Genomic DNA, 22878 nt, shown 5'->3' on the forward strand with positions numbered 1-22878 from the left:
GTGAGGAAAACAAAAATCACCACAAACTGTTAAAACTGTCAAACACTTTTATTAACTGCTGAACAATCATTTCATAAAAAAGTCCCTCCTTCAAGTCTGAAGACATTAGATAAGTTGTGCACTCCTCACTCTAAAGCCCATTGCAGAAATAAATGACTGGGACACCCAGCACAGAAAAGAAAATAACAACCAGTTAGCATAACCATCGATAAGAAAAAACCCCAAAGGACCTGACGTTTTGGTGAAGTGCGAAAACCAATTAAACACTGGAGAGACTGCTTTGTTCTGGACATTCAAAAAACAGAACTACTGCAGTATTGATATGACTATTAATGGTGTGTCTTTAAGCATCAAAGGCCACAGAATATGATAGATTAGTCCAGGTGAGTCACACCTTCTCACTTTGTTCATCACTGTGCTTAAATTTTCTTTTCTAAAAGAATTTTATTTCCATAGGTTACTGCATGTTTACATTTTACCTAAGTGAAAAAAAATCCTGCAGGATTCACCCAGATTTTCTGAAACAAACAAACCAACAAACAAAAAAAGACCACACCATCAGTCTTATTATTTAAACTGAACTAAATTCCAATTCAGACCAGATTTTCTCCAGATATCAAAAACTCAAACAAGAACTTGTTACATGTAATAAAAAGGGGGGTTAAAATAATCAAAGACAATATTTTAATCTTTAAGACATGTCCCTTATCTCCCAAAGATATTGCTCTCAGGTGTGATGAGGAAGCAAACTGAATCTATGAGCTAATATCCGATGTAAGAGAGGCAGCTGATGCAAGTTCGAGGGAAGACGGGAAGGAAATAAATGCGGTGTGCTTTTCTCCATCCATAATGAATCTTTAAAGGCACAACAGTCACAGATGTTAGAGGACGATCATCTGAAGTTCTGGTCAGGTAAGTCAGATTACATTCATAAACATAAAATTTAAATGTAGTGTTTAAGAGCTAATGATTGAAACTATAAAGAAGTGTCTTCTCATTAAGCCAGTCTGATTTCTTTGTGGTTTTATTTACGGTGAAATTGTTTTATGTTAGCCATTTAGAGCTACATGTGCTTAACATATTTATTCGATCACCAGAATGCAAAAGTTCTCTAATCAAGAGCTTAATACTTAATGCTCAATACTTTTAATGCAAAATAATATAAATAATTATCATTATCCATCAATTTGTAAATGTAGGTTTACAAAAACAAGCAATAAAATAGTAAAGCAATTATTTTTTGATTATAACACCAAATTGCAATCATTTACCATTGTTGCTCCATGGAAGAAAAATGTTTTAGCGGTGCTTGATTGGGCCAGGTTAAACTTTGTGTATTTCATTTTTTGTTTTAAACAAGTTCTGGGGAGATTTCTAAGAGTTTTTTTGTTTTTAATGACAGATGGTCTAATACATTTGTAATGAAAAAATCCCCCAAAATGATTGAACTTATAAAAGATCAGAGAAAAAGTCAAGAAACTTTTTGACTTTTTGTAATTTTTGTAGATTCAAAACTGATAACGACAAGATTCCTGCAGATTTGGTGAATGTTTGATATTTTACTCAAAAAGCACCAAATGGCTCTGAAAGCTCTCTAAAATCTCTGACTGCTGTTATTCATCATTAAAAAAAAGAAAATAATAAAATAAATCATATTTGCTCAAGTGCTGACAAACAATAGCCCTGAAAATTTTGTTCCATATTTTTAAAAACCCCCAGACTCATTCTCTGCTGAAAGGTTGGATTCTGTGTGCGTGCACAGCAGTGGTTTAACAGAAAATGTTTAAAGTGCCAATTACAATCTTTAATGTTAAATAAAACCAGAAAGTGCCATTTCACATTCTTGGTAACCTAAAGTAAGAGATTTCGGCATGACTCTGCAAAGAAAGCTTGTTCATACCGACCGATGGACAGATGGCGTTGGTTGTGCTTTGGGTGTCTGAGGCACGAGGCCTATAAAGCAGAGAAAGAGAAAAAGGTGGACAGAATCTCTTCTGCATCCCAAACAAACGGAAACATCCTGCTTTCACCATCCAGTATCGTTTCCACAAACACAGAGTGTGGATCTAAGGAATTAACACCAGCCAGTAATAACAAAAGCACCTAAATTTATCCTTAGAGTTCTGTGAGTTAAGTTTATGCTATAAGAAGTAGAAAAGAAAAATATTGAATTGCCTGACAACAGAGGTTGAAGAACTTAAAACAGGTGGCAGAGAGGTGACTTAGCACGTCAACCTAAGATTTCTGAAAACCCTTCAAACCATGTTTTTTAAGTAGAAGCTGATTTTTTACATGGATTTAAGGAGAAACAACAGGCAACAAAGATTTGGATAAAACAGTAAGATCAACTTTTGGTAAATTAAAACAGAGGTCACCTCTTTAAAGAGTAAAGCAATCCCATGAATTTGCATTAAAAGCCTTTCATTTCCTTCAAGGTTCAAAAAGAGCTCACACTACTACTTTGCCAAAACCCTTATTACATTTTAAATAATTAATTCCTAATTAATTGTGCCGAGATGGTTTTGCCGATCTCAGTCCAGTGTTGACTGGGATGTAGAAGATGACGGTCCCTTATGCTCTACCCAGTGCAGGAGCTTTATTATTAAGACTTTCCTAAACAGACCTCTCTGCAGTGCACAAGTCGTGTTAAGACTTTTTTGGACAATGTGAAGATGAGTCTGTGTTGAGGACCTCAATCATTGTTCTGGTTGTCGGGAAGGACTCTGCTACAGATGGAAGACTCTGGTACCAACTTGGTAAACTAGAGAGGAAGAGAAAATGTCAGATAATGTGCCTCTGAAGCAGACAAATAACACACCAGAGAAATTATTACTCTTTGTACCTCTTGAGATTCATCCAGCTCTTTGCTGTTTTACTGAAGCTATCTGGACTGGGTGTGGTCATGGCTTCAAAATCTACCAGCTGAAAAGATATATATATGTATATATATATATTTAAATCAAGCAAAAACAAACAAACAACCCCCCCAAACTCCCACACAACCACAACCAGCTTAAAGGATAGGTACAGTAGTTGAAGCGAAGGCCACATTTCCATAAATAAAGACACGTGTAAATAAACCTGAGCACCATGCTTTCCAAGACACACTTGAAGTTCAACAAGCCAGTTCCTGCTCTTTCTTTGCAGTGCAGATTTACAGAAAAAGAAAGCTTTTCTAAAAATTGACACATAACTTTATAGAAGTTAAACGCTGTGTAGCAAAAATGAGAAGCCCGCTTTCTTTCCAATGTGGTCAGACTAAATCATGAAGGGTTTTGGAAAATTCCTTAAGAAGCAACAATATGAAGAAAAACACAGCAGGGCTGCCAACTGTTCATACCATCTGTGAGACACCTGCTTTCACACGAACAAGGAACGCGAACAATCCTCTCTTACATGCAGTAAACGGCAGGAGACAGAGATCAGCGATACCAGGATGTATCATAGACGAAAGACCACATCTGATTTTAGACAAGGACTGACCCCTGGCCCACTTTCAATTCAGCGGATACATCCCAGCACTTGTAATCTCTAATTATTAAAGTAAGTACCAAAAAAGCACTGCAAAGTTGAAGAAAACTATGACCTGAAGTTTAATTAAACATGTTTATTAGTTAACATATGAGAAGCAGGTGAAGGCAGCAGACACTGATGTCATCACTAATCAGGCAAAAAGAACTAAACGGATTTAAACCGATTATCCTGGACTGTTACCAAATATGTCAGCAAGGGAGGTTGGTGCAGAGCTAATGATTTTTCCTTCTTATGAAGAAAAAGCTTTCCAGTCTGATTATATGTTATTTTGAAGACTGAACCTTTGCTCTGCTGCCACTCTGGACCACTGAAACCATCTGGACTTTGGCTGAAGTGATGATGGTCCAAAATTGTACAGAAGATGAAGTGACCACAAATCACCAAAAAAATGTAATCTCTGAATGTTGCACCACTCCTGCAAGAGGAAATGATGAAGTCTGCAGTCCTTCTGCACCAGGTAAATCAGCACCTACATGTACATAGTGCTCATTTAAACACCACTTGAGACCTAGAAACACATTCTAGACCGTATAAGCAATGTAATCTTACATAACATATGGTAGAGTAAGCACCAGTGTAAATGACAATGGACAGCTTTCAAATTTTTGTTACCCATTTTTAAAAAATTACATTTAAAATGTTTAATTATCTGCTAAAAAAATTGCATTTGGTCCTATGCATTACTTCCATATATAACAAATGTCATAGAGATTAGTGTTAAGTCAATAAAAACTTGCTATATATTCTTCTACTGAAGTAAGATTCACATTAATTTACCTTTCCTTTCGGGATCCTACCAATGACCTCTTTCCCACTGGCCATCAGTGCCCCCATCACCACTGAGTAAGCCACCACACTGAGGAGAAAGTGATGCTTCATTAGCTGAATACTTCCTCTGACATGTTTCAAGAGTCTCAAGTTTCAAGACCACAGACTAAAATAACATTAATATTATTATCCTGCATTTATCTTTCAGTCTAACTAGGCCATTGTTTCTGGGAGTTTTTTCCAAACTAAGATGACAGCTACAAAGAAACTCTCTCTCCCATTTATCATTCAAATGTAGAAATGCTTCATATTGCACCTGTGGGCTGTTTTGACTTTGAAATTACCTGGATCCTCTGGAAAGAGGCATGAGGTTGCAGAAGTAATAAACCAAGGAGAGGATCAGGTTACACACTGCATCTGCATCCTGAAAGAACAAAGATCATCACAGAATCAGCTGTTCAGTTGTGAACAAAGGCTTAATGTAGTCGTGACCTCTGCTGCACTGTGTGCTGTCTTCAGTTACGGTTTATCTTAACGGGGTGAAAGCAGAGAAGGTTGCAGACATAATAAAACAGAACAAAGAGCGAAAGCCAGGAGGGATGTTCACATTGTTCCAGGTCTCTGTTACAGAGGAGTGAGAACATCCTGTTTAGTTCTTGTTTGTTAGTTGTTTAGTCAGGACCACTGTTGTGCTGTCTGTATAAATTAGCAGACAAGTCACGGTAGGCTGCCGGCACAGATTTTTTAATCAAGACAAACTGCTTGAATGGTTTGTTCTGTTTATTCCGGCAGTTTGACAGAAAACCATCAACAGAAATGAATGGCAGCAAATAAACTCAGCTAAATCCAACAGTGACAGAGAATTAATCAGTTCTACTCATAGTTTGCTTGTCTAGACAAGTAAAATATGTGATTTCAGTAGAGAGGGCCAGAGTGGGAATAAGAGGGGAGAGGAAGACGCTGAGGAAAAAACAGACATGAGGCTTATGTTTTGTTTTGCTTTTGAACACTGCCTTGTCTTTTCTAAAGTGACTTTTATCTCTTATGTAAAGAGATTGTAAACAGCCTTGCTACTCTAATAAATAATAAATACGACTTAATGTGTTTTTATGTTTATATTGACAGCTCCATCTGTTCTCCTGCAGCTGTGACTGTTTCTAGCTCGATACAAAACCTTTTTGCTAGATACTGCTTGAACAGAATTCAACTTGTAAATGTTTTCTATTTATTCTTCAGAAAATATATTAAAAAAATCTTTTTGCCAAATGTCCAAACCCCAGACACTAGAGACAATATCAGAGATATGAAACCGCAAGAAAAAAAACTAGAACCAAAGCTGGAACACAAAAACAACATTTTATTTGCAGGTATTGCTTTAGAGAAAGGAACATCCTTTGTTAACTTAAGATGTCATCTACTTAAAGCTGTCCAGAAATGGATATTTCACATTGCACCACCATCTGCTTTCTATTACCAGCAGGAATCTTACCCCGAGTTCGCTTGATAACATCAATGCCTTTCCTTTGGCTGTGAGGTCTTTGTAGATGGACTCTATTTCTGACTGGTACTGCTGCGTCCGCTCTTCAGTTGTCTGCGTTTCTACAGAGAATAACATGTTTCCCACCCTGAAATAAAACAAAATTAAACACTTCAGAGGGTAAAACTTGGAAATATCTGGTTATGTGTGTAGAAGTGTAAAGCATCTACCGAAAAACTGTGGAGCACATGTTAAAAAACAGGTGTTACTGGTTTTTGCAGTAATGAGTCTGCACATATTAAATGAAAACATTAAATTTCAACTGCCCTCCTTTTTTAAGTAGTCACTTTTTTCAGAGATACAAAATTCCCATTGTTTCTGACATTTTTTAAATTTGATTTCAGTCAAAGTGAAAGGACAAAGTCACGGGGAGCTACAAAAGATGAGTAGTACCAGTGGAAAGAGACAACTGTGCAGGTATGGCTAATAACAATAATAATTATTATTATTATTATAATGACCTGAATAATTCTAATTCAGTTCAAAAATCCAGCGCTCCCAATGCTGATTGTAAAACATGTGAAATTCTGACAGTTACTGCTCCTTATCTGTGCACAAGAAACATATTCTTAGCACCTTTTGATTGACCTTTGTGTTATACGTATGTAAATACTTTACTGTTCATGAAATATACCTTCTAGGAGATCCTTGTGATTATTATTCCCCTGTTCAAATATTTATATTTAATTTTTATATGAAATGTTAGTGTTGAAGAAAGTGTTCTTTTAGAATATTGAACACAGAGAACGGCAGACTGCACCTGTCTCCAGTGATGGTAATGGTGAAGCCATCGTACTCTTTCCCAGGGTCCTTCAGGCTCGGCACCTTCGAGTTGACTGTGAAGCCATCTCTGGTTTTACTGTTGAACTGCTTCAGGAAGAAACACACCAAACAAAAAAACAAACAAAAACAAAACAGGATGTTGTGCTGCTTTAAAAGGTCTCTTATGGGCAAACATTCATCAATATCAAAATATATTTTAAACTACATGACAACCAAATATTGATTAAATTTAATATGGAAAAATGTAATACATGCGTTTAAACTTTTAAGTTTTTTTCTAATTCAGTTTCTGTCAGTCAAGTTTGATGTGATTTTTTGGATCAACAGCATATAGATCTAGGCTCCAGATCTAAGCTATAGATATAAGTTCACACACAAAACTGGGAAGCAATGAACATCACTAGTGTTACTAGTAGATTAAAACTAATATCCACTTGAATCCTCGAGTGCAACCTGAACTAGATTCTCTCATATCCTTCTTACCTTCATTATAGGAAGCAAATCTTCTACTTTATTCACATTTTCTAGAGCTTGGCGGACTTCCAGGAGGCCTCTGGGGTTGTATGCCCTGAGACAGACAATAAGAACATGTTGGTTACAGAAACAGCAAGAACACTGCAAGAATAATTAAGCCATAGATGATGCTTCAAGGAATTCTGCAAAGTCATTGGAGTTGTGATTCAGGTTTTACCCGTGGTAGACCAGTATTCTGTCTTTGATGAAGTCAAGTATGTTGTCAAAGTAGGCAAGGTATCTGATGTTGATAATTTGCCCCCTGGACAAATAAAGAGGGAAAAAACAGACCTCAATATACTACTTTTCAAGGAGCTTCTCAGAATGAAGCTCTCACAGGGAACAGAATGATAGAGATACGTCATATTCCAAGAAATTGAAATAAATGTTTCTGCACTACAAGGTGAGGCCATATGGAAATTCAATCCTGTAACCCATGAGAGTGTTTGACGCCGTCTTCGAGGCCAAGTTGTTACCTGATGAGGTTGATGTGATTGTTGAAGCCTCGACTGAGACTCCTGGCAGGCATCTGGTCTAACCACAAAACTGGCTGGTCTGGATCGGCGATCCTACGAGTACAGGAAAGGCCCGTTTAGTGTTTCAACACTGCAATCTAATTAACCACACATCAAACACTCTAGTGGGAAAGTGACTTGTTGAATTTGGCCAGAATTGGTGAGAACAGGCTAGTTACCAGGATAAGTAAACCACAGTGAAATGTGAAAAACGACCTGACTGCTGAGTTCTTTCTAGTGCTCACACGGTAAAAACTTAAGCCATGTGTCAGCTTCAGTCTAGACTTCATTTTGCAATGCAGGACAGTTGAAACATCATATGTCAGCATCTGTATCCTTCCTATTCCTTCAGTTTTCAGTTTTAGAGTCATTTCCTGGAGATAATTAGGATCCCATAGTTCCTCTTCACAACACCCAATTTCTTGTGGAATGAGAAAGAAACATTTTTCTAGGTGTTTTACTCATTAATGTCTGTCCAAGCTAAACATGCACTTAAAAGAGTGATGCCAAAATTAATTCCCTACAGTCTCTGCATTATGCCACTCTTTTCCAATGGAAATACAAATGTCAAACATAATGGTGCCTCCATAAATTTGATCTGAGTGATCTCATATAAATTTGGTACAAAGTCCTTTTTATTTTGTGTGTTTCTCACCTCCTCCATTTGACTGCTATGTCAAACATGTCTCTCCACTGCATTTGCCTGGTTTTGCCATTGACTCGCACTTTGGAGTTGCTCCATGTCCGATGCATGGCCTGCATTACCTCTAAGGTTGCTAATCCCATGGCTGAAGAAGCACAGACAGCTCTTTATTTTTAGGCTCTTGTTAACACTTGGTGATCTTTTCAAACTGTGGCATTGTCTCTGTGGTACCTCTGTGTATTCTTCTGTTGGGTAGAAAACCAGGAGTGTCATACTGCATGAGTGCCCCCAGATGGTCGGCCGTGCAGATCAGCTTCTGAACTTCATTGCTGTAGCTGTCGAAGTTCTGTGGCAGCACGTCTCTGCCAACCAGAAAGACGTGGAGAATAAGGCTGTCATGAAACGCACATTTTTTTTTCCTAGACACTGGCTGTCAACCTTCTACAATATCAGAAAACAGATGAAGTAGTTCGAGCCTGCTGACATGCATGCATAAAAACATCTACTTGATGAACACAGGAGCTTTCGTGTCATATGGAAAACATGGCAGGTGTTGGTTTTCAACCACAAAACGCTGCCTCGTGTTTTAGCTCATGAAAACTGCTACAAACTGAAGCTCAGGAAACCACAGTTATGATGGTCCTGATTTTCCTAGATTTTCTTATGATGACAGACTTAAGGTGAAGTGTAGGGCATCCTAAATTAAATTCAGATTGAAATGTGAAAATAAATGTAATCTGTCACAATAATTTCTGCTTTGACCTCAGAGAAAGCTTGACATTTATATAAAGAATAGCTAGATTAATCACTTCATCATCGCAGCATCATTACAGTTGATCGTTATGGTCAGAGTTAACAGTCCCCCAAACCCACTTGATATGTGGCTGCAGGCCAGGCTGTTCTTCATAGTCCTCTATTAAAAAAGGCAGGTTCTTGGCCCAGTGGTTCTTAAAGTTTCCCGGTAAGTCCTGGTCCACGTTGTACTCTGCTACTGGGATATCCAGGTGGGAGTGCAGGTAACGAGAGTACTCTGGAAGAAATCAAGTAAACAGGACCTTTATGTGAGAAGTAAAAAGACCAGAGGTGGTGCATTATGAGGTGGTGGTTTAGGTCAAAGGATACTGAAGCTAAAAATAAAGAAAAAGCATGGTTAAGGTATACAGAAGAGTCTATCATGGCCAAATAATACAAAAAGGGCACAAGCACAAATGAGACTGAATGAATGAATGCTTTCTTCTGATGAACCAGGACGACATTCAGAAGCCTTAATTTCCTGTTTTTGTTTTGTTTGTTTTTTTAAAAAGCCCATCAAATTCTAACATTCCTGGATTTTTTAACAATGCAATAGTTCTCCTGAAAATTAAATCAGAAGAAAATGCTATTCTTTAATGCAAAAGTAATACACTGGAAATACTCCTCTGTATGTCACATCTGGTGGCCTTGACCTCAGCTGTGCTGCATGTCACTCCCCCCTTGTTTCCTCAACTTTGTACTTTAACAATTGTTTTAATGAAAGCCTCCAATGCTCAAAGAAACTCTGAACATTTGAAAATATGAAAAATACACGAAAAAACAAGCAATGTGACGTTTTGGAGAATCTAAAATATAACTGTCCGTTTCCTTTTTTGTTAAAACAATTAGTAATAATGCATTCAGTATAGACTCTGTAATAGACTGCACACCTATGCCTGAACAACTCTTGTGCTCTAGGTTCTTTGAAAACATGTCTTGAATGGACTCTATAGGAAGTCTCCAGGTGTCACGTGGTATCTATCCTAAGCATGTTAGCGGCAGTCTTATAAGCTGACAGTTGTAGCTGCCATAAATCACCCCAGTCATTGGTTTCTGAGGTTTGTTCATATGCCAGTTTATCCTGTAGGCAGAGCTCTGACTTGGAGAGCAGACTTTTTATTTACCCTGTAAAATAAGACTGATCTTGAATCAGCATTCTTCTCTTTATCTGCGATCAGTCATAATGTGTATGCATGTGTATATATAAAGGCCCACCCACCTCTGAGGTATTTAACTTTGAGGTATTCAGAGCTGGCTTTTTGCCCCAGCAGAGGGTCGTTCAACATGACTTTAGTCTGAGCTTTGATGCCTTCGTAAAACTGCCCCATGGCCACGTGACTCAGCCCCTTCATGTACTGACACACCTCGTTGTAAGGCTCCAACTGAAGACACCTCTGAGGAAAACAAGAGAATTACATTGCATATAAATCCATTACCACTTCTTTCCTTGTGCTGCTAGCAAACCCTGTGTAAATTAAAAATTCCTAAAATTGCAGAGAGGGGTGTAAGGACAGCCTGTTTTACTTCGTTGTGGATAATTCTACCTTGAAGTTGCCTATGGCCTCCTGCAGAGAGCCATGGTGGTACAGCATCATGCCTCGGAGCTGGAGAGACTGGATGTGGTTCTGATTCAGCATGAGGGCTTTCTGGAAGCTCTCCATGGCTGATTCAAAGTCACCCAGCTCTCTGGGAGAAGGAAGAGGAAAAGCAACGGTTGATATTTGGCTAAATACCCTATGTCAAAGTGACATCCTGCATTTATGCATGGAGTAAGAAAGCATGCTGCAGAGTGCTTGTACCTGTAGGCCTGTCCAAGGCTCTTATAGGCATCTATAAAGTCAGACTTCAGTTTCAGTGCTTCTTTAAAGGTCTCAATGGCTTCCTGATAAAGAAAAAAGCAACCTTTCACATACATTGACAACACAGCTGAGAGGAAATGCATTAAGGAACATGCAGACCAGAAATTCTGAGTCAGCAGGTGGTTCAGAACTTTAACACATTCAGATTTTGTCTTATGTAACCCCAGTGTGGACATGGCTAAATGCTGGAGTGTAGCAGTAACTGTTTAACACTTAGTTTAACAGTTAAACTGTTTACTATAATTACAGTCCTAGCTTTACAAACAAAGGTGACAGTAATGCTGATAGTTTTAGGTGTTTAGCACAACGTTATTACAAAATATTGTGGCAAGCCAGTCAACTGAGATATTTAAGAAATCAGTATCATAGTGATGCAACAGAGAGACTGAGACAGGGGATCATCAGACACCATCTGTGACTATTCACACCAAGTGCCATAGAAAGCCAACTAAGAACTGTTCAGATATTTCAGCCTGGTCCAGCCACTCTTTGCATAGTAAGGTTGGACAGTTGGACGAATTTATCAACCATCGACGATAGGTTGAGCCTTTCACTGGTCGTTTTATTTATTTATTTGCCCATGAGTAGGTTTGCTAATAATGTCAGTTGAAGCTAAAAGAAGCAGTCAATGGGGGAAAAAATTAAAAAATTTAAAAAAAATAAAAAAAAAATAGGGCTGTTTTAACGTCATCCTCTTCCAGCTGGGAGCAAATGCACCCTCCTCAGACTGCCCCCAAATGGAGCGATTTATTTACTCAAACTCATAACAGAAAGAAAGGCAGCAGCCTATGTTCAGAAATAGAAAACAAAACATTTTATTTAAATATACATCTGCACAAGCGGTGGTTGCGGTTACATCCTCAGGTTTGGCTCTTTAATCCAGTTTAAAGTCAAAGAAATCCGAAATTGCTGACTTTCAATTTTTTTGGACAACTAGTTCCTCCAAGTTTGGACTTCTTCTGTGTTCTAAAAGTGCAAAACAGTCCGTGCATGATTACATTGCTCTGCCCATCAAAAAGTCACCTGTGCAGATATATCGCCTATCGTCATATATGGGACCGATGAATGTTAGTTAGAAAAAATGTACATATCGCCCAACCTTAGTGCATAGCATGCAAATAAAAAGCAGATTCCACCAATGGGCACAACTCTCTCATTTAGAGTAAGCAATTAGTTCAACAATCACATTCGCAACTATCATTAAAAGCGCCAATGTTGTTGTTTGCCGTTAACTGTCAGCTGCCTGCAGGAGCTGCAGCTGGGATTCCCCCAGGAAATCCTTTATGTTTAGCATCTACATGCCATGTAGATGAATACCTGCAGATTCAAGTGCTGCTCTGCACACATTAGTCAGTGTGTGGGAAATAAAAATGCACTTGGCTTGGGAAGACTTTAAATTAACATAGTAATTAGAAGTTAAGCAACATCTTATCATTCATCTACCATTTTTACTTCCCTTGTGGTGCACAGCGGATTTTATCAAAGACGAAAGCAGCTACCCCAGCATTAAGAGACACTTTCAGCATGAACGTGCTACACATCACCAAGCACAACAAACAGCTAGCAGAAAACTCTGGTATAACACAGCAACAATCTCATCCGTCAGAAAGGCCAGGAAGAAAATGAAAAAAAAAAAGTCAACTTTAACAAAGTTGACTTTTGTTAAAGCAAATTGAATAACTTTACCAAAGCATGTGGTTCCATCTGCTTCACAGCTGCATATATGTAAATAAGTTAAATCTGCAGACAAGCTTAGAACACAATATGCATGAAACCCAATAAGCTTGAGCTTGTATTAAGCTATTCATCTCCTTCCCTTCATCTCCTGACACTGTAAGTCGCAAATATAATATTTAAACAACACCCCCCAAAAAAACAAACAAAAAAAGAAAACAGTCAGCTGACATTTGAATACATTTCTGTGACTGTGTTTCCAGCAGCGAGCTGAGAACGACCCTGTTAGTTTGCATTAAATTAAATCCTCTTTGATGTTGTTGACTCAAATAATATTTTGGTAATTAAAAGTGAAAAGATAAATATAGACAGGATACACAAATGAGGTGTAATCATGCACTAACAGGATGTTTGTGCAACAAAAACCCTGTTAGTGAAATTCTGATATATCTGATTGTAGAAAAAAAACAAGAGCAAAACTCCAGACTGTCAAGTTTGATAATGCTATAACATACAGTGGAATCCATACTCCTTATAACAAGAATTAGAGATACACTTTGCTAAAAAACAAAACAAAACAAAACAGCTAATCAGTGCACCATGTCATTATCTGTGGTCATATCTGGTTACAATAAAATGTGATGGTGGAGGCCACGAGTCTTCCAAACAGTAATTCATTAACCAGTGAGTGATATCACATTGTTTATTTATCTTTGATATGGACAAGGCCATACTGGGAATATGAGACTGTGAACAGCTCACCTTGAGCATGCCTCTGTGGAAAAAGGTCAGGCCTTTATACAGCATGGCAATAGGCTGATTCTTCTTAAGCTCTAAAGACTGCTGGAAGTCCTCCATAGCGGCCACATAGTCCTGAACAGAGAGCAAAGCACAGAGTCATCACATGGAAACATACAGGCATATATGTACGTTCATGCTGCATCTGACTGTCAAACCTCTGAAATGAAGAGCAGCGTTCCCCTGTGCCTGTAGAGACGAGCTGAGGGCTGTAGCTGGATGGCTTTTGTCAGGTCACTCAGAGCCTCACTGATGCGACCCAGAGGAGACAGGATCTAAACACACAAGCACCGAATTGCACATTTCATCTTTTTAATTTTATTGTTGCAAAATACTGATGAACTGAATTATTTTCTTTTCTTTTACACTGCATCGAAAGAACATTTGGGGGGAATAAAGATAAGTTTGTTGTTTTTATTTCATGAAAAACAGACATGATTCAGTCACTGCAGTGCTCAAAAGATGACATCATTTTCAGGACAGGCTTTGCATATTTCTGCAAGGTAATGTTAAACTGCACAGTACAGCTAATACAACAGCATGGCTTCATAGTAAAAAGAGTCCAGGTCCTGAACTGGCATGCAGCCCACACCTTTCACCAACTGAAAACATTTGACACATCTGGACTCGGGACTGCTTCAGTTCCCAGAGGATTACAGCCTCTTGTTAAAAGGAGGAGGAATGCTACACAACAATAAACATGACATTTTCCCAGCTTTTTTAGAGACATGGGATGTTGCTGCCATCAAACACAAAGCAAACTAATATTATTCTCAGTTTAAACATTTGATAGGTTTTCTATGCTCTACTGTTAATAAAAATATGGTTTATGGGTTTTGAGATTTGCAAAGCATTTAATTCTGTTTTTATTTACATTTTTCACTGTGTTGTGTTTAAATTCAAATGGTATAAAAGTCCCAAAGAGGAAATGGTAAATAAAACAGCAGAATGAAACCTGCAGTGGGGGAATTCTTTTCTTTAATCTTGTGAGAGTTGCCAGAACTCTAACCATGTCTGGTGACTGTTTATGTGCCCAACTGTTTTTGAATATTGCTGTTGCCTAATATTATTTGCTATACTGTAGCTTAAAACTTATTTGAATTCACTTTAAAATTTATATTTTGCCTCTTTCAAAATGACAATGCATTGTCGATTATTTGTAGTAAAAGGCAGCTGCTCCAAATGTGACCGATGACATTCACTACTTCTATATGTGTTGTCCAAATATAAAGAGATCACCTTCATCAGTAACCATGATTATATGAAAAGTTGCTAACATTTATTGAGGATGTGTTTCAAGCCGTTTCTGAACATGTTAAGAGAATCAGACTCGTATAAAGACACCATTTCTCATATGTTGTGCACAACAGGATGTAGTCTGTGCCTGGCACGTTCTCACTTCTGAAAAAAACTCAGTGTGGTTTAGGTGCAAGCTGAGTAAAATGTCCAGGAGGCAAAGCAGCTCGCTAGCTGCGACTTCAACATCCTCTAGTCTTACATCAAAATAATCGGATATCACAGAGACTTTGCAGTAGGAAGCTGCCAGGCTAATTTGCATTATCAAGTATATCTTGCTGGGTAATGCCTAGAAAAGTTCCAGGATGCAGTGTGTGTGAAAGCAGATGAAATCGACAAAACCTGTTTGGGGGAGTTATTTGTGAATGATGATGATGTTTTATGATTAAAAAAACTCTGTGCTTTCCAAACTGATCCAACTTCAACAGTCAAGATAAATCATTTGGGAGAAAATCAAAGCAGGAGGAGCTCATCAGACTTGGAGAGAGGTGACTGATTGCTTGGAGCACATTTGTAGCTCATTCACATTTTATGTCTGGCTGATGACTCACTGACTGCAGATCTTTTTCATTTGGCTGTGATGTATTTTCTAGTCTAAAAAACCAAAACAACACAGCTCGATGCATTTTAAAAGTCACCAACTCCACTTGAAAACTGAACCTAAAAAGTTCATGGAACACGAATTCTCTTTAGTACAACTTCTGACTGCTTGATTAGATTAGTCTTGATTAGACATTAAAGCTCAAAATTAATCCGAAACTTGACAATTAGAAGCAGAAAAATTAGCCACAAAACAGGAGGAAGGCAACTACATGTAATCAGTTTAATTATACTGCTACCAACAGTTGTTGTCTTAGCTTGTTGCAGTATTTGAAAGCCATAAAATAAATCAGTGCTGAGGAACACTAATAATAGATCACATTTGCCAGAGTCACCTCTCACCTCTGCTCTCTGCTCGTAGACCTCTGGCCAGCTGGGCTCGAGGGTGATGACTCTGTTGAGCTCGTACAATGCCAAATCGGCATTCTTTATATCCTGGCATGGACACACAAGAGGAGAGAGGCACTTACATTTTGTTGACATAAACTTTAACATATTGCGCACAAAACTTGGAACAAAGCCACAAACAACACCAAACACAAAAACTACTCTAAGCAGTTTTCTTCTCCCCCCTATTCTGGAGGGCACACTACCATAACCGCAGCATCCTGGCAGATTGAATTGGCATTCACTGAATGTCACACTGAATCACTCTGCATTTACCTGAAACTGCTGTTGTCAACAAAATACAGGATTCTTTTTATTTGAGGACAAATAAACCAAAACAAAACCCACAAACCTCCCCAAAGGCGTCCAACAAAACACATCCACACAGCAACTCTCTGTGCAGCCCGAACTCAGCGGAGGTCAGAATTGTTTTAAATTTGATTTTGAGAACAATTTGGCAGAACATAAAACGAGAATATGAATAAATATATTTCAACATCTGACAAATGCAAATAAAGGCTGTCCATTAAACAAAGTGTGTGTGCACAGTCTGCAGTATGAGTCATCGGGCTTGAAGTTTAAGCTCAAGTCCTTCACAGCACAGTAGTGAATAGTGTTTCTGACACATTGATAAAATACCAGCAACATTCTCTCCCAAGTAAATATCATAAGTGGATTGTATTTATAAAGTCTACATTCACACAGGACTTATTCTACATATGCAGAGAGCTACTGACCTTCCTATTAGTAGAGGACTCATTCTACCTCCTAAGCCACAGCCTTTGATGATCTCTTACGACAGTTCATAAATATATTATGACTAAGATGATATGCAGATGGATAACTGCTTCAGTAATGAAAACACTATATTATTGGTTTATTTCCCTTCTTGCAACATTAAATTATGCTTCAATCACAGATTAGCTTGCATTAAAAACCATTTTGCATAACACTGAAAGCAGAATATTAGTAGTGTTTGTTTTAGAATAGAATAGAATAGAATTCAACTTTATTGTCATTGCACATGCACAGGTACAGGGCAACGAAATGCAGTTTCGTTTTGATTCACCTATTTAGTCATTGCAGAGAGTTGTTTCCCAAAAATTATAGTGAAAGAATTTTTTAAAAATCTGCTCTGGTTACAGGCTTTGGGTTTTACTTTGTTGCTGGAGCTCTTTAAACATTTCAGAGGCTTGGAGTTATGACGGGCATCCTAGTAAACTAGGTGTAAAACATTATTTGCTTATATTTTAATTCAATATCTTTCATGCATAATCATTTACATATTTCCTGGCAACCTCTAGGGAAATTATGTCTTCCTCATGTAAGTTCTCCTGTCCAGATAGTTGCCAACAGGTCTCTAGGCCTGTGTGACTATTGCCTAAGGGACTCTGGGAATTTTTTGAGGATAAAAGGAAGATCTCACATCGAGTGTAAAACAGTCCTCCCTCTTTCTGAAAGCAGTATTCCTCAGATGCGTTCACAGACTCCCCATCTCTTTGTGGAAATAACAAGAGCGGTTACATCTGAAACCTCTGCTACTGAGACTTGTATCCCACAATACAAGAAAAGTTGCTTTTTAAGCTCATTTTGTGGCATTGTTTCTTTTAGTGGAAAGCGACAGTGAAGATGCACATGCACACAAAGAGAGATTTACCTGTGAGTTTAACGTGCTCTCTGCTTTCACCACTTGGATATCAGGTCGCCAGTAAGGTTGCTTATAACCAGTGGCCCACTTTAAATGCATTTTAATGGCTAGTAAATAAATAAGTAAATTGTATTATTACAGCACCTTTCAAAGTGCAACAAAATAATACATAAAAATGTGAGATGGTATAAAAGGAAAATTAAATCCTGGGAAAGAAACATTTGCTTTGTAGTTTTTTGGGTTGTTGCAGGAAAGACACACTTCAACCAGTTAGCCACATGCTAATTTGCATCATTTGTTCTTGGGCAGGTAGAAATCCAGACAACAAAAACATCATATAAAAAGGTTCAATATGTAGAAGATCCATTCAATCGCTTAATTTATAGACAACAGGCTTGCTTAAAACCAGCAACATGTTTGACTCATATTTGTGGGTGATAAAGTCTTACAGTGGTGCTGAATTCTACAGCTGCCACTTACCTGCAGACTTTTCTTCCCATAAGCTATCCCTCTCCCGTAGATGGCACTGACCAGCTCTGGGTCACCCTGTATCAAACAGAACAAATGTTCAGAATACGCAAAGAAAGGTGTTTTGTTTGGCATCAAAAGAATTTCTACATCTCTCAAAGGTTAACTGAAAGGTAATTTTTGCAGAGCCGTATTGGGTAACATGTATGCACACACATACCTGCAGTAAGAGTGAAAAGTGTTTAATGGCTTCATCATAAAGTCCATTGCCTATGAGAACATAACCTATAGCTGCAATGACAGAAAAAGTGACAATGAAAAGCTGCATTTTAGCTGCATCAATCAGGTGTTTGAACAGCATTTGAACAACATGCTGACTTACCAAGCTCTTCATTTGTGTTTTGGTTATCTACAGGAAAAGGTATTTTTTTCTGTTCTATAAACAATTTGGCCTGATTCTGTAAGAGATGGCGACAAGAAGGAAAAAAAAAAGACAAGAAGGACAAATTAGAAATGTCAAGAGAGGCACAAAATAATCATTTCCTTCCTGTGTGAAGGCAACTCGATTGAGTGGAGAAAAAACAAAAGACAACACTTAAATGCTGTCGACACCTGTGTTTTCAGTTCATTGGAGAGCTTTAGAACGTGTTGACAACTTGCGTAAAATGACATTTTCAATATAACTGTTAACAGCTTTTTCAAGGATATTTTTACGAGCGATTTTAAGAGCCCTGCTGAATATCTCAGGGTTACTCTGAAGAATTATCTACTGCTGAACAGAGAACAACTCAGAAACTTTTTATTTCAAATTCCAAATGCAGGCATAAAGATTTCAAAGTAGACCTGTAACTGGAAATTTAGCACATACAGGAATATCAACCAGACTCGATGTGCAAAATAAACTACTGCATTAACAACAATGCTTCTTTTTTTCTATCTTGTACTTGCTATGTTAACCCAAACGGCAGCACTGCAGTGGAATTACTGTATCCAAATTGGACAGCATGGAAATGTTGCTGCGGCAGCATTTTACAAGGCAACTGACAAGGCATGCACTTGCCCCATTCCTTTTATTGGGGATCCTTATCAAATCTCACCTAACATAAAACTGTGGGACTGCACTACTCCCACCCCACGCCCTAAAAAAGAAATCTTGATCCTAAACATCTTGCAGCCTTCATCACAGATCCCTTAGATCAGGTTTTGTCTTCAGTTGCTTCTGCACCTAGCATGCCACCTGCAATTTTGTGTGTGTGTGTGTCACAACGTCTTTCGCACAGACGTTGCGTCTATCAACTCACTAACCACTTTCACCAACCCCATCTGTCTTGCAGCTTGTGGTGAAGAGCACCAACCATGAGCTGTGCCGTACTCTTCTGTGTTTTTTGTTTTTTTTTCATGCATAGGAACTGCATTTTTTTTAGATCCAATATGATCACTACAATCAGTGAATGTCATTCTATTACAAAATTCACCAGGTCATTAAATTTGGGCCTTTTTAAATGGTAAGTTGAAGCCCTGCAGTGTACATTTATTTTCACACACTGGAGCAGTGATATAGAGGTGAATGATAGGGTGTCAGTATCACACTCCAACAGCACCTTAGGGTGTGGTTACATGTGTAAGCACCAAAAGCAACCACACCCATCACTGTGAGCTCAAGTATCTGATCACCACTGAAACTTAAGATTTTTTATTTCTCGCTGAAGAGAAAATGTGTGTAAAACTAATACATAACCAGAATGTCTTGCTTTGGAAAAAACATAAAAAAACATTAGAGCACAGATTTCAAAAGGTTTATAAACTGCTTACACACACCTGTGTTTTGTGGTTTAACCTTGACTATATATACTTTTTTTTTTTTTAAACTCTAAAGGAAACCATTACAGGCCATGGCTGCTCTAGATCTAGACTAGTGTTTGAAATCTCACCAAGATCTTCTCTGCATTAAGTGAGAACACAGACTCGCAGGGCGGGTTGCTTCCCTCCTCACAGTCTGGGTCTTCCAACTGTAAAATTGAAGACTCTGAAAAGACAAAGATTCAAAGTATTTATCACTGGAAACAAAACGGTTCATAATGGCAGGGTATTTCAGACCATTAAGCTACTATGTCTTTTAAATTGTATTAAACATTGTAAAGTTTCAAAGAAAGAAAAATATCTGAGAAGTTAAGCAGGCTTGACCTGACACACACTGAAATCCAAACTCATGAAGCCTGTTACAAAGTGCTCTCCAGGACATTTTCGGAGCCCCTCAGACCAAAAGGCAAAAGCTTTAAATCATAAGACGATGATCGATGATGTGCATGTGACAGTCTTTAAGTGCTGCAAATGTACAAAATGAATACTAACCACAACCATTTTTGTCCATCATATAAAAAAAAGCATGCAGCATGGTTCCTTATAAACTTAGGGGTGTAAAGCCGCTCTGTTATTTTACTTTGTTTTGTACATTTTAGGTGTAATTTTCACAGTAACAGCAACCACCACATTGAGCCCTTCGGTGAGAAGAACTGAATCTTCTGATTGAATCAGAAGTAAGCAAAACACTGTGAAAAGTTAAGAAACAATGTCGTGGTTCATATTTCACAAATCATTAAGAATCTGTGTATTTCAACTTGTACAACTATATTATCTCTCATTATTTCTGTCCTAAATGCAGTGACACAGGGAAAACAAGAGGTGTCCGTAATAATTCCAACAAACTAAACGTGGGCAAAGAGTATGTTTGTTTGGTACACGCTACAAATACAAAAAGGCATTCTGACATTTTAGTGAATCTAACTTAAGAAACACACACACAAACTATGCAGGTAAAGAGTTTAGCATTTAAAGTTGTTTTTTAATGGTCTGTGTATAGGCTTTTTCTTGAATGTATGAAAACGTATGTAAGCATTGTTCAGCATATCAGTCTCCATTAACTTAATTTTCAGTTAAATATGGACACTAGATGAAGAAAAACAATATTTTTATGCTTGAGAAAACAAGACACATTTTTTAAAAGCACTAAACAATATTTTTGCTACAGTTCCGCTAAATTTCCTTCAGCAGTATAGCAGAGCTTCTTTGGTTTGGTTTGTAGGCAAGAAAATCCCCATCTCTACACGCCTGTATTCAGCTGTTGCGACTCTTAACTGGTATCAAACATAACATTTTCCCCCAGCAGCCAGCAGATCAGGCTCTTAGTGGTCCCTTGTATATTTTTAATGGGCCTTATATTCCATGTTAAGCACATTGAGTTAACATGTAATGTAACGTGCTACATTTTTCTATTATCAATTTTCACATGTTATCAGTAGATATAATTTTTTATTATCCTATATATAAAAATAATGAGTAACTGAAGCTTAGTGGAGTACATGCTGGGCTCATGTTTAGGACTCGCCCCTGCATATTGCAGGTGTTGCTGCTAGAGAGAGATGAGGTGGCTACTGCAAGCCTGCAGCAACATTTACAGGAAACCTGCCAAATTTAAAGGCTGCGTTAAAGTAAACAAGCATTTCATCTACATACAGACAGATTTTATCTTAGCTTCTTCTAAAGTCAGACGTGCCATCATGCAAAACAAATCAGTCAGGTGACGCATTGCTTTTCCTTACATTTAACTATCTAAACAGGCAATGAGATGAAAGGCTTGTATTGGTAAACTAAAGGCTGTAGGGGAAAAAAAAACAAAAAACAACTAAGAGTCGATTGAACAAAACACTTTAATGACAAATCTAAGTAAATTTACGTCAGTTCCTTTTTATTTTGTTTTTAAGCAAGTGAAAGTAACACATTTACAGTTGGTTGTCTTTTTGTTCAGAATTCTAATTTTAATTAATATTTCAATGAACTAAAATGTCTTTTTCACACGTTGTATAGGTTTTTAGCTCAGTTATAGTTACTGCAACAAGCTTTGGTCAGTCTAACTATAGAAGTGGGTGAGTTACTGACATGCCGAATGCAGCGAAAGGACATTGCAATTATAAAAAACTTTTCAATTTTCCTCTTTAAATATTTATTTTACTGCTGCAGAAGACGACATTAAATTGCGCGTTCTTTGGCTGGAGTATGGTTTACTTCTCTTTGTTTAAGGTAAAACATACAGTTTGCTGACTGAAGTGAGCTTTTCGATAAGCACTTTTAAGTTTCTTTACAGTTATTTACACTTGAACTCCACTTCCTGTGTTTTAACTCTGTTTTCTTTCATATTTGGCGGAAAAAAATGACTATTTTTGAGGCAGGAAAGGCTACTCTTAATGATCCCTTCGAGCTGTCACCGCTTACTGTTATTGGCGTATTAACGTTAGCCTTTAAACGGTTGGGCTAGCCGGGTCCAAGTGACAGTTGTATCAGAGAGGACGTGGCAAAGTAACAGCGAAAAGGCAGACTTTACCGCAGTCAGCAGCGTAGTCCTCCCATTCAGACAGCGAGCTGCATCCCTGTTTGTGGAGGTCGTTGTTGAATAAAGTGAGAGTGGAGAAGAACTCGGTGGAGAAAATCGCCCGGCACAGGTACAAGAGTGAGAGAGCTACCACAACAACAGCCCGGCTGGCAGGGGCCATGTTGTGCTACATGTGTGACGCCACAGGGCGGAAGCTGCCGCAGTTCGACAAGAGCAGTTCGACCCAAACGGGCACGCCCCCCTCACGCGCGAATCTGCGGGACGCGAACAAGAAGCCCGCAAAACGGAGGGAGCTATTAAACCACATTTCCCAACACCCTCCGCGGCTGTCAAACCGGTTCCGCGAGCGTCAAGCCAGAAATCACGGTTTTCCGTTATGAGATTCAATATAAAAGTATAGGCAATTTTCTAGGATAATTTGTTTATCAAAAGGAGATGTTTTGTTATAACTTATAAATGTTTAAGGTTAGACAACGCGAATTATTTTTTTTTACATTTTTCTAAATTTGTTTTTTAAATTTTTAAATTATGTATGTACTCCACTTCTTGACCAGTTGACCTGCATGCCATGCCTTTGTAAAGGGTGGAATCCTGTCTTCCCAATCCAGTTTAGCTTGTATGAGGAATTTACACCCCATCAGACTCCCTTGTGGTCTAGTGTCACGTATATAGCTCT

General features: G+C 38.1%; 1 protein-coding gene across 3 annotated transcripts; it reads right to left on the bottom strand.

Moving 5' to 3' along the window:
- Positions 1-33: 33 nt before the first annotated feature.
- ttc13 (tetratricopeptide repeat domain 13) lies at positions 34-22475 on the bottom strand. 3 transcript variants are annotated; one of them, XM_005930484.3, is made up of 23 exons: positions 22194-22475; positions 19747-19841; positions 18198-18273; positions 18036-18106; positions 17828-17893; positions 15655-15747; positions 13575-13691; positions 13381-13491; positions 10885-10967; positions 10630-10771; positions 10305-10479; positions 9167-9323; positions 8525-8655; positions 8306-8438; positions 7612-7704; positions 7314-7397; positions 7106-7190; positions 6600-6706; positions 5792-5927; positions 4647-4726; positions 4312-4390; positions 2843-2922; positions 34-2761 (listed from the first exon to the last, which is right to left on the bottom strand). In XM_005930484.3, exons 1-23 carry the CDS (start codon positions 22360-22362, stop codon positions 2647-2649), a joined length of 2478 nt encoding a protein of 825 aa, XP_005930546.1. In that variant the 5' UTR covers positions 22363-22475; the 3' UTR covers positions 34-2646. The 3 variants fall into 3 exon arrangements, with proteins under 3 accessions (XP_005930546.1, XP_005930545.1, XP_042078673.1); XM_005930483.3 differs by having other exon boundaries at positions 6600-6709; XM_042222739.1 differs by lacking the exons at positions 17828-17893; positions 18036-18106; positions 18198-18273; positions 19747-19841; positions 22194-22475 and adding an exon at positions 17357-17818 and having other exon boundaries at positions 6600-6709.
- Between the last annotated feature and the right edge of the window lie 403 nt (positions 22476-22878).

Source organism: Haplochromis burtoni, unplaced genomic scaffold, assembly GCF_018398535.1.
Source record: "Haplochromis burtoni strain Fernald_Lab_line unplaced genomic scaffold, NCSU_Asbu1 Contig_93, whole genome shotgun sequence".
In the NCBI taxonomy this organism is placed as follows: Eukaryota; Metazoa; Chordata; class Actinopteri; order Cichliformes; family Cichlidae; genus Haplochromis; species Haplochromis burtoni.

Coding starts and splice junctions, on each gene's coding strand:
- ttc13 (XM_005930483.3), bottom strand. CDS start 22,362: ATGGCCCCTGCCAGCCGGGCTGTTGTTGTGGTAGCTCTCTCACTCTTG. Junction 8,656..9,166: donor GGCCTGCAGCCACATATCAA/GTGGGTTTGGGG, acceptor TCTGGTTGGCAG/AGACGTGCTGCCACAGAACT. Junction 5,928..6,599: donor ATTACCATCACTGGAGACAG/GTGCAGTCTGCC, acceptor GTTTTATTTCAG/GGTGGGAAACATGTTATTCT.